The sequence below is a fragment of the Gorilla gorilla genome, chromosome 21, assembly GCF_029281585.2.
Source record: "Gorilla gorilla gorilla isolate KB3781 chromosome 21, NHGRI_mGorGor1-v2.1_pri, whole genome shotgun sequence".
Lineage (NCBI taxonomy): Eukaryota > Metazoa > Chordata > Mammalia > Primates > Hominidae > Gorilla > Gorilla gorilla.
The window spans coordinates 10,526,903-10,538,812 of record NC_073245.2 but is presented as its reverse complement, the minus strand read 5'-3'; the positions used below and the strand labels follow the sequence as shown (position 1 = coordinate 10,538,812).

At 54.5% G+C, this 11,910-nt stretch overlaps 1 protein-coding gene across 1 annotated transcript; it reads left to right on the top strand.

Moving 5' to 3' along the window:
- Window positions 1-2,203: 2,203 nt before the first annotated feature.
- On the top strand, window positions 2,204-8,289 carry TCF15 (transcription factor 15). The gene is made up of 2 exons (XM_004061643.3): window positions 2,204-2,802; window positions 7,882-8,289. The coding sequence occupies exons 1-2, from the start codon at window positions 2,281-2,283 to the stop codon at window positions 7,954-7,956; spliced, it is 597 nt and encodes a 198-aa protein (XP_004061691.1). The 5' UTR covers window positions 2,204-2,280; the 3' UTR covers window positions 7,957-8,289.
- Window positions 8,290-11,910: the final 3,621 nt, after the last annotated feature.

Here is an 11,910-nt window from a genome sequence, read left to right as displayed (position 1 = left end):
ACAAGACCTAGAAAAGTCAATGCTGCTCAGCCCTTTCCCAGGCAGTTGGCTGGGGCCAGCCCCTAAAAACAGTAGCACAAACTCCTCTCAGGTACTGAGTACTCCTGTGTGCCAGGCCCAGCTCTACTGGCACAAACTCATGGAACCATCACCAGCCCTGGGAATGGGTACTATTATTATCTCATTTTCAGAGCAGGCAACTGAGACTCTGGGAAGCAGCTAACCTTGGAACCGGAACTGGGTCTCTCTGATACCAGACCCTGGCTTGCTCCTACCACATTGTCTTGAAATCCTTTGTTTACAGCTCGCCTTCCCGTCTCGGCTGCAGAAGGCCTGTCTCAGTCTCATTCATGGTTTTCTTCTACTCCCAGGGTCCCAAGTGTCAAAATCTGCCTAAGGAGCAAATAAATGAATGAGCCTACAAGGCAAGCCCCTCTTCGCCTTCCGGGCGATGCCTTGGTTGGCATCTCCAGTTGGAGGTGGAATTGGGAGGGGGCTGGACAGAGGAATTTCAAGCTGCCTGAGGGTCAGGAGCAGAGAGGAGGGGGAGAAGGGGGAGAAAGCGAAAGTGAAGTGAGCTGGGAGCCCCTGTGAGGAGGCGCAGACAGGGAAGGAAACCTCCCGGTAATAATTCATCGGCTCAGGAAGCAGCAGCCTGGCCTGGGGCTGTGTGTGGGACCAGCCCTGCGGGGAGGGGGCCCATGCTGGCTGTTTTCCTCCTCCCCAAAGCCCAGCCTGGCTGGGGTCACGGTCAAATGCTGGCGGTGGGGGAGATCCAGGTGTGGGAACAGACTCTCCCGCAGACTCCGGGTCCTAAGGCGCTCCTCCCCCCGGCAGTCATGGGAAATCCCTCGCTCCCTCTTCTTCCCCTAATTCTGGCCTGGATCAGGGAAGCCAGAAAAGCACAGCATGGCAGAGCTGCAGGCATCGTCAGGAAAACAGACGCCCAGAGGAGCCAAAATGCACCTAGAAGCCTTTCAACTCCACTCCCTGCGCTCTGTCTGCTACACCGGCTGCCATTCGGGCTTATTTTCAAGGCCAAGTGGATGCTGGTTTAGCTAGTGCCTGGAGAGAGCTGAGCAGCAGGCACGAGTGAGATCGAGACCCCGGCAACCACCGTTGGCTCAGCAATTCTCTGAGGAGGACACATCAGGCTGAACAATCTAAGGTTTCTAGAAGGCAAGCAGGCATTGAGGAAAGACAGCCCGTGTGTGTGTGATGGGATGGTGGTGGTAGGATTCCAAGAGGTAGTGAAACCGGACAGGCTGGAGCTAGCGCCCCCACTCCCACCTGTGCGACTGAAGGCCGGAGCTCTCTGACCTGTAACTCAGGGCTGCCATCCTGCAGCCTCAGCTGGGCGCAATAGAGTATATAGCACCGAGTCTGGCACAGAGTAGTTCCTCAACCAAAACGTCAGTTCCGTGAGGGTGAAGAATTTATTTTGTTAATGGCTGTATCCTCAGACCTAAAACCATGTCTGACACATAGTAGGGACCCAACGAATATTTGTTGAAAAAACGAACGAACTACTGGTGTTTGTGTATTGTGGTTTTGTTTTGCTTTTTTTTTTTCTTCTTTTTAAGTTTGTCTTCAGGGACAAGACACTGTCGAATCCTCATTTGGAAAGATTATAGCTTTTCTCCAAGTGTTCTCCACGGACACCACCGCTATCACCAATGGCTTGTTACAAAATGTAGGTTCCTGGGCCCATTCCAGAACTGCTCAATCAGAATGGGAGCAATGTGGGACTCTGTAATAGCAAAAGCCCCTTCCCCAGTTCTTACGCACGTGAAAGTTGCAGAACTACAGGATTAGAATTGGAGGGCAGGAAGACACCAGCTGTTTCTCTGCAATCTGAACGTTCCGAACGAGGAAACTGAGGCCCAGAGAGGAGAAAGGGATCTACCCGCGTCTCCCAGGTGGTCCAGGCTGGAGACAAAAAGTTCGGATCTGGGCCCACCCCGGCCGACCCTCCCAGACCTCCAGCATCTGCCGGGCTAGCCAGCCGGGAATGGGAGCCTTCGGGGTGGGCCACCGGCTCCCGGGCCGCTTTCAACCCGGGGAACGGAGGCGGCGGGAGCGTCGCCATTGGCCAGGGCGCGGCGGACGCCTCCCCATTGGCCGGGCGGAGCCCTCCGCCCCCGGCCGGGGCGGCCTTGCCATTGGCCCCTCCCTCGCCTATAAGGCGGGGGCCGGCGGGGCCGTGGGAGCGCGCGGGAGCGCACGGCGGGGCGCGGCCGACGCTGGGACGCGGCGCACGGAGGGAGGCGGCCGGCGCCCATGGCGTTCGCGCTGCTGCGGCCCGTCGGCGCGCACGTGCTGTACCCGGACGTGCGGCTGCTGAGCGAGGACGAGGAGAACCGCAGCGAGAGCGACGCGTCGGACCAGTCGTTCGGCTGCTGCGAGGGCCTGGAGGCGGCGCGGCGCGGCCCGGGCCCCGGGGGCGGGCGGCGGGCGGGCGGCGGCGGCGCGGGCCCCGTGGTGGTGGTGCGACAGCGGCAGGCGGCCAACGCGCGGGAGCGGGACCGCACTCAGAGCGTGAACACGGCCTTTACGGCGCTGCGCACGCTCATCCCCACCGAGCCGGTGGACCGCAAGCTGTCCAAGATCGAGACGCTGCGCCTGGCGTCCAGCTACATCGCGCACCTGGCCAACGTGCTGCTGCTGGGCGACTCGGCCGACGACGGGCAGCCGTGCTTCCGCGCCGCCGGCAGTGCCAAGAGCGCCGTCCCCGCCGCCGCCGACGGCGGCCGCCAGCCGCGCTCCATCTGCACCTTCTGCCTCAGCAACCAGCGCAAGGGGGTGAGTGTGCTGCGTCCCCCACTGCGGCCGCCAGGTCGGGGTAGGCGGGGGACAGCGCCTCTCCGGGAACCGGAGAGGTGCAGGGGTCCCCGACGAGGCCAGGGGGAAGCGACGTGGAATTCGTGCTGGGTGCGGCACCCCAAGCCCAGGGTCTGGCGTGGAACAGAACCACTGACTTAATGCCCTGTCCCCCAAACAGAAGGATGCAGGAAAACCCAGAGTTCGGGTCTGATTTAACTGCTCAGTGTGGGATATCCCCTCCAACGAAAGGTGTGCTGGTACTTCCTTCCTGCTGGGAAGACGGCTTGAGGACTGAATAACAAAGACCATCTTTTATGGAGTCTTCCTCTGTGCTGATGCGCTCCACATCCACTTTTTTGCCTTCACAAGAATCCCTTCAGGCAGGTAGTTTTTCTGCCCGTTTTATCCTGATGAGGATCTGAGCATCAGAGATGGGATCACCTGCCCACATTTACTCAGCTGGGAAGCCGGAGCGCTGGCCCTGGGCTTGCCCGGTGTGTGTTGCCCCCACCTTGAAATAATTGTCCCCTGTCCTAAGATCTAACCCAAGAGCAGGAGACTGAGAAGAAAGGAGGCCACAAACCCCCAACCGAGAGCCTGAGGTACCCAGCGGATGAGCAGTAGGAGTGAAGAAGGGGCCCTCTGAGAGTCCCCAGCCCCCAAAAGGACGTGGTGTTGGGAGAGGGCACTCTTGGGTCAGCTGGAGGGAGCTGGTGTGCAGCTCCTGCAGTGTGTCCTGGGCAAGAAAGTGGATCAGGCTGGTAGGGGTGGGCGGGGGCTGTGTGGCAGCAGAGGTGGCCTCTTGGCTGAAACCTTGCCCAGGCTCCAAGGAACCTGCTTCATCCCCCGACCGTGTGCCTTTCTGGCCTGGGCTTTTCCTACAGTAAAGAAGCCTGTCTAACAACTTGTATTCCAGCAGCTACCATTTACATCCGGGGAAACTGAGGCTGAGAGAGTACTGACTTTTGGTGGCCAAGTGGAAGGGCATGGGGAATTGGAGTTAGGCCCCTGACTCCCTGCTGTTTGGTTCTCACAGCTGCCCTTGGTCCCTTGCTCCACCCTGTTCTGCGGAGGCCTCTGCATCTTGGCCTGAGACCACCCTCTGTCTGGCTCATCAGACATCCAGCCTGGTTGCTCAACACTTGGCTGCCTCAGTTGCCCTGAATCGGTCTTCTTAGCCTCAGGCTTGTGCCCTCTCCAGGGTCCCTGCTGCTCCCAGCTGTGGGCCCCTGTCAGTGCCCCAGGCTGGGCTGAGAAGCCAGGAGTGGGCCTTTAAGGCTTCCTGGGATGGGAGGGCCTGAAGGGGCTCTCAAGGATACTCCCTGACTGCCTTTCACCCATTCATTCCAGTTAGCAACCCTTAGCTACCCAACAGCTGCCTTCTGTTGGCTCTGAGAACCCCAGAGCAGCAGGTTGTAGGTCCCCACCCTTCCACCAGTCAGGACCTGACAGTGCAGCCCCAGGGTCAGGGCAGGGAGATGAAGATGAGGGTGCTGTGGTCTGCTGGTGGGGGAGGGGAGGCACAAAGGGATTCGCAGAGCCCAGAGAAAGCCTCCAACCGGGTGAGTGCTGACAGGGTTTCTGTGTCTCGTTTCTGAAGGATGCTTTAGAACAGGGGCGGGCCGATGAAGGGGTAGGAAAGGGTGTTCTGGGACTGGGGCGTACAGCAAGAGCTCAGGCCTAGAGAAGGAAGAGGGAAGAGGTTAAAAGTGGCAGGAGTGCAGAGGGGGAGCACAATGGCCAGTAACAGCAGTGACAGCAGCCTTCATGAGCACTGATCTGTGCTAAGCGCTCTTTATGATTTATCATTAAAACCCTGCAACAGCCAGGAATGAGGCGCTGCGGTTATCCCCACTTGCTTAGAGGTGCTGCCAGTGGCACAGAGACACACAGTCAGTGATGGAACCAGGATTCAAACTCAGGCCTGCCTGGTTGGGACGTGGGATAGGTTACAGGGGGAAGTCCCTGTAACTGTCATGTGTCCACCCCCATAGCAAGCAGGCTGGGGGACTTCTCTGCAGGTCTCAGGCCTGTCCCACAGCTCACAGGGGCCTCCCCTGGGCCTGGCTGCTTCCCTGGGATCTGTCTATGGGACCAAGAACTCAGCCAAATTTGGCTGTAGAAACCATGCTCTCAACCCCACGGTCTCCTCTGGGAATAGGCGAGAGGGGCAATCCTGGCCAGCTATGGCCCCTTGAAGACTCTGCTGGAAGAAAACTGGCTGTCTTGGGGAGCTCTTGCTCCCTTCTGAGCTTTGGGGGCCAGAGAGCTTTAAGACCCAAGACCCCGTTCCTTTACCCTGAGCCACCACCTCCCTCCCATCCTGGCCAGTCTGGAATTGGGGTTGCCGTGGAAACAGTTTCCTGTAGCATCTTTCTGTTGAAGGAGGGGTTAGGTGTGGCCCTCTGTGGTAGAATTAGCAAGTGGGAGGTGGAAAGGGGGTTCTTGTCTCTGCCCTGTTTTCCCTTTGTCACCTGGGGGTGAGGATTGGACAGGATCATCTTGTAAGGCTCTCCCCTGTTGGTATACCCAGAGGGTAGCTGGGACCAGGAGGCACTGTCCATAGATGATGCTGATAATAATACTTATGAACATTTATTGAACATTTACTATGTTCCCAACACTGTGCCAAGGCTTTACCTAGATTAGCCTGTGTGATCCTGTGTTAGCTTGTGTGATCCTGTAAAGTAATTCCCCTTTACGGGGGGAAAACTGAGGCTCAGTGAGATGAAATCACTTGCCTGAGGTCCAGTAGTTGGCCCTTGGCAAAGTAGGGATCGAAGCCTAGGTCTGTCTCACTTGAGCCTAACTCGTAACCGTGGTGCTTCCCGAAGACCCTTGGTGCTAAGTTCCTAAGGGACAAACAAACTGGGGTCTTGTCAGGACTTTTTTTTTTTTTTTTTTTTTGCGATGGAGTCTCGCTCTGTCGCCCAGGCTGGAGTACAATGGCACGATCTCAACTCACTGCAGCCTCCGCCTCCCGGGTTCAAGCAGTTCTCCTGCCCCAGCCTCCCAAGTAGCTGGGATTACAGGTGCCAGCCACCACACCTGGCTAATTTTTTGTATTTTTAGTAGAGACGGGGTTTTGCCATGTTGGCCAGGCTGGTCTCGAACTCCTGGCCTCAGGTGATCCGCCTGCCTCGGCCTCCTAAAAGTGCTGGGATTACAGGCATGAGCCACCATACCTGGCCGTCAAGACCTCTTCTAAGCACACTTAGCAGCTTACACAGCTGCATTCACATTCGACTGCACCTTGAGATGGCAAGTAAAATCATTTTGTCCCCATTTCATAGATGAAGAAACTGAGGTTCAGGGAGGTGAACAGTCCCAGCATTCTTCTGGGACCCTAGGTCTCCAGCTGACCTCCAGACTTGGGGTGGGAGGGGGCGGCTCTCCCTGTCCCTGAGCACTTAAAGAGTAAAAGAGGGGAAGGCCAGTTTTCTAATTCAGCCTTAATATTGCACCCCCTCCCCTATCTGCCCTTCTCAGCCACTCCTGCCAGAGTTTGTCTGAGAAGCCCAAGCCCCAGGCTCTGCTGGGACTGTGGCCTCAGCCCTCAAAATAGCCCTGCCTGTGAGTGAACATGCTGTCCCTGGGCTGCAAGAGCCTCGAGGGAGGCTGGGCTCGCATCTGGATGGATCTGCCCCAACCTGGACCTGGGGGTGGAGGGGGCAGGGGACAGAGCTCCCAGATGGTCAGCTGTTTCTCTAAGTGGGCTGAGAAAGCTGCCTGTTCCTCCATCATCTAGCCAGGCTCAGGGTGATGAGCATTTACAGTGGGATTTCAGACACTATCATGTCCTGGAAACAGGACAGATTGTTGGACAACATAGATTTCTAGCCCAGCTCTTTTACAACTGGCTGGGTGCCTCTGGGCCAGTCATTCAGTGGCTGGAGGCCTCAAAAGAGGGGGTGCTTTAACATCTGTGACCTCTCTGGCTTACGGTGAGGACGAAACTCATGTGTCCAGTCTGAAAATATCAATGAGAAGAGCTGGTAGAGACAGCCCCTGTAAGGACTGATGGTTTCAGGGACTGCCGCCATTAGCCCATCTTCCAATGGCTGCCACTTAATTCAGGCGGTCTTGATTGGTGCCTGCTCCAAGTCAGGTCCTGGGCCAAGAGAGCCCAGGCTGGAAGTGGGACCACAGAGTGAAGAACTCCTTTTCCCTACCACTCCCTGAGATCCCAGTCCAGATGGGGAGACAAAGGAGGGACCCTGCCTTGTCCTTCTGAGATTCATCCCCATGGAATGTCCCCAGAAAGGCAGGAAGTGCTAGGCAGTTTCAGGAACAGAGAAACCTTTCCAGGGAGACAAGACCTGAGAGCACATTCCTGGGAAAGGGGACGCCCTGAGGGAAGTCAAGGAGGCCAGAAACCGAGTCCGCTTTTAAAGGTGGACGAGTGAGCCGCTGGGCATGCAGTCAGGCAGGGGGAGGACCACTGTGGGGTGTGCTTGTTTTGCCCATGTAAAATATTATGCTTTAAAATATATTGGATTTTTTTTCAGCAACAGATCATATGGGAAAGAAGTAGAAAAGGTAAAAAAGTATAGCGTGAATACAAAAATTAGCCGGGCGTGGTGGTGGGCCCCTGTAGTCCCAGCTACTCGGGAGGATGAGGCAGGAGAATCACTTGAACCCGGGAGGCAGAGGTTGCAGTGAGCTGAGATTGTGCCACTGCACTCCAGCCTGGCAACAGAGCAAGACTCCATCTCAAAAAAACAGTATAGCATGAGAGAGCCTCCCTCCCATCCTCTCTCCATCATCAAATTCCTCTCTGAAGAAACCCACTCAGTTTCCCATGTGTACTTCTCTCCAGCGATCACAGCACACAGGCGCATTCAGCCTGCCCCTTGCTTTTGTCCTTAGACCTTGTCATTGGGCAGCAGTCCGTATCAGTCCAGAAAGGGTTTCTTCTGCTTTCTGTTGCAGAGAACTTGATCGTGTGGCTGAACTGTGATTTATTTATCAAGATCCCTCTTGAGGGATACAGAGGTTAGTTCCAGTGTTCACACTGGCCTAATCGAACCTCCTTATACTCTTTCTCCCCCTCTGCAGGGTGGCCGTCGTGACCTGGGGGGCAGCTGCTTGAAGGTGAGGGGGGTGGCCCCCCTTCGAGGGCCACGGAGATGAGCCTGGACCCTGGAGAAGGAGGCCAGGAGCCAGCCACTGGCTGGACAGGGAAGAAGACCCCAGGAGCCAAGCCCACCCCTTCTTTGTGTAGGGACCAGGGGACCATGGCCTGGGTCCGGGACACTCTGGGCAGGGCCCTCGGGACATCTCCACCCAATCCTGGAGAGCTGTGAGGATCCATTCAGCCTGCCCAGCTCTGGCTGGTCAGAGACAAGGCAGAACTTTTGGAAAAACAAAGACTGTTGGTGACAGAGGGTGTGTGTGTATCTGTGCGTGTGAGTGTGTGTGAGAGAGAATTGGTGAGTTTAAAATAAAAGCTATTTTTAAATAAAAGACGTCGTTCTGAGCTGAGGAGAGTCCCGTGGACATCGGAGGTCAGAGGTGGGCCCTCCCCTGGACCTAGAGAGAGGCACAGATGTTCTAGGGGCTGCCCTGAGCCCTGGAGGGGTGGGGGTGGGGCGGGGGAAGGCAGGCAGAGCCTCCTCTCCGGGCGCCATAACCAAACTTTCCTCAGTCTGCTATTTATCAGATGTTATTAACAACTGTTAGGTGTCTGATATGGTTGGTAAAGAAATCTTAATTTTATTTACTTTTGAATAAAGCCTGTGTTCATTTCATTCACATGGTTCAAAACTCAGAAGGTACCAGAGGGTATGTGTTGAAAAGTCTCCATGCCCCGTCCTCCAGCCACCAGCTCTCCTCTCTGCAAGCAGCCTAGGGCACCAGTTTCCTGTGATGTCCCATTCACTATGAATGATCAGGCAAATACACAAATGACAGCACATCGTACACACTTTTGGCTCCTTCTTTTTTTCCTTAATCTAGCTTGGTATCATCCCAAGTCAGTACCTAAAGGGTATTTCATTTCTTCCTGAGCTGCTTATTATTCCATTTTGTGAACATGCCATCCTTTAACCCATCCCTCTTTGATGCTATCACCAACAAGCCATGTGGTTTTCCACAAGTGCAAATGAGTGCATGCTAAAGGGGAATATTCTTACCCCTGTGTTAGCTGAAATGCTTTAGAAGGCCGATGACACCCAGAGGCACGTGGCAGGGTGACACCCTGAGGTCCGTCCACCTTTGAAGCCCAGAGCAGCTCCTTCCTTGCCCTGGAGATGCCCCAGGTGGAAAGCCAGCACCCGTTACCCCACTTACACTCCCAGGAGCCCTGGGAGGTGAGAGCTGGTGTCTCCCCCATTGCAGACCCAGCAGAGACAGCGATGCGTCAGCTGATCAGTGCAGCTAGGAGTTCTTGGCTCTCGGGCTGGGGCTGTGTCCCTGTGAGGTCAGGATCAGAGAAGCTCGAGAGGCCCAAGGGTGGGAGAGCCAGGGAAGGGCCAGGGCGGCCAGGCAGCCACCCTCTCCTCAGCAAGGTACACTCATATGCCTATTTCAACAGTTTATTTATTTAACAAACACTTTTATTTTTATTTTTTTAGAGACAGGGTCTCACTATGTTGCCCAGGCTGGTCTCAAACTCCTGAGCTCAAGTGATCTATTTCGTGTTTACTGACTGCACTCTGGGCCCAGAGTCCACGTTCGTATCCCCTCTGTTCTGCCTCTACCCCACTCCCCTGCGTTTGACCATCTGAGCCTGAATTGTGGCTCCGATTTTGCAAATTGACAGATTGTCAATACCCTCTGTGTGGCAGGCACTGTGCCAGATGCCACAGGAATGAGCCCGACCAACCTGGTCTTCCTCACAGATGAAAACCGAGGCCCAGGGAGATCAAGGGAGTTGTGGAATTGCCAGTCCCTAGGCTGGAGCAGGCCATGAAATTACCATGCTTAATTCCTTTGGTGTAAGAAGCAGAGGAAGGAGGGCCCCAGGGGGCCGGGGTCCCCCACCCAGGAGAGCTTTCCAAGCACCCTCTACCTCACTTCCCCGCTGTTTCAGGGACACTGGTTGTGCTTATCCTGTGTCCCGGCGTGGCTGTGCTTCCCCCTTTGGGAGCTGATTAGGAAAGCACATTGCTCCCCCTGCGCCTACCCTGGCCAGGTACAGCCAGCCTCTGGCAAAGCCACAGGAAAAGGACTGTGGCCTTGTCAATGGCAGGAAGCCTGGGAGTGGGGGCAGAGCAGACACTTGGGTGCTCTGGCTGGAGGCCCACTCCGCCACCAGATTTGCTGGGTGACCCCAGAGATGTTGCTTGACCCCTCTGGGCCTCCCTGGCTCAGTCTCTAACTAGTAAGAGCAGCTAGAACAGAAAGATAAGTATTTGTTTTGCTTTGTGAGATAGTTTTTAATAGACCCTGTATGCATTGGTAAGTAATCCAAGTTGTATCAAATGGTATGCAGTGAAAAGTACAGACCTCCCTCAGGCCCCTCCTCAGAGGCAGCTTCCTGAGAGTCCTTCCAAAAAAGCTTCTATACTGATAACTGTTTCTGAAAAAATATTTATAGGTTTCTCTGCCTGTGCTTTCATTGTAAAACAAATTCAAAATGCTACAAGATTCTAGAAATATCACTTATCCCAAAGACAACCACAGTGAAGACAATAATCCCACCGAGTATTTTTTGTTGTTTTGTTTGAGATAGGGTCTCACTCTGTCACCCAGGCTGGAGTGCAGTGGCACAGTCATAGTTCGCTGCAGGCTTAACCTCCTGTCCTCAAGTGATCCTCCCACCTCAGCCTGCGGAGTAGCTGGAAATGCAGGCATATACCACCAGGCCTGGCTAATTTTATTTGTTTATTTTGTAGAGACAGGTTCTTACTATGTTGCGCAGGCTGGTCTCCAGCTCCTGGGCTCAAGCGATCCACCTCAGCCTCCCAAAGTGCTGGGATTATAGGCGTGAGCCACTGCGCCCAGCTCTGCAGCGTTTTCGTTAAACTAGCACACATACACTTAACAAATCATTTAAACCATGCTAAGTTTACGCTTTTTTTTTTTTTTTTTAAGATGGATCTCACTCTGTCACCCAGGTTGGAGTGCAGTGATGTGATCTTGGCTCCACTGCAACCTCCACCTCCCGGGTTCAAGCGATTCTCCTGCCTCAGCCTCCTGAGTAGCTGGGAGTACAGACGTGCACCACCACGCCTGGCTAATTTTTGTATTTTTAGTAAAGACGGGGTTTCACCATGTTGGCAAGGCTGGTCTCGAACTCCTGACCTCAGGTGACCCACCCATGTTGGCCTCCCAAAGTGCTGGGATTACAGGCATGAGTTAACTGCGCCTGGCCAAGTTTACACTTTTTATGGAAGTATAAGACACATTCAGGAAAGTGCACAGGGTGTAAGGGTACAGCTCAATGGATTTTCACAAGCTGAGCACACCTGTACACACAGCATGGAGATCAAGAAATGCAGTTAGCAGCTTCCCAGGAGCCAGCCCCTCTTACACATCTACACATACCGGTTCTTTCCTTTGAATGAGACACAAAAAAGAATAAACTGACAATAAGTCTCCTTCTTTCCCAGCCACCAGTTCCAGTCCCCAGAGGCAATTGCTATGTTAAGGTAACCAGGATCCTATGGATTCTGGCAGAGATGGTCTGCATATATAGGCAAATTACATAGATATTGTTTTTCCACACAAGTGGTAGCATTTTACACACTCCTCTCTGCACTGGATTTTTTTTTTCTTAACCATACTTCTTGGAGACCCTTGGTTGCTTACAGAGCTGTTTCATACCTTTTCGTAGCTGCATAGTGCTCCATTATGCATATTTTGCAGCTTGCTATCTTCCTGGTAATGGACAGTTAATGCCCATGAGCCTTTGTGAGCTGCAAGGTCAGCCCACACACGTGACTGGGGAGAAGCACAGGTGTGGTCTGCATATATAGGCAGCTCATCTGGGGAACATTTTGTAACATTGTCTGCTCCCCCAGCATGCCTATCACCTCCGGGATGGTCCAGCCCAGCCAAGCTTCTCCAGGCCAACTTGGGGCCACAGGAGTAAAGCTGCTCAGGGAGAAGAAATCCAGGACTGAAGGGGTTGGAATGACCAAC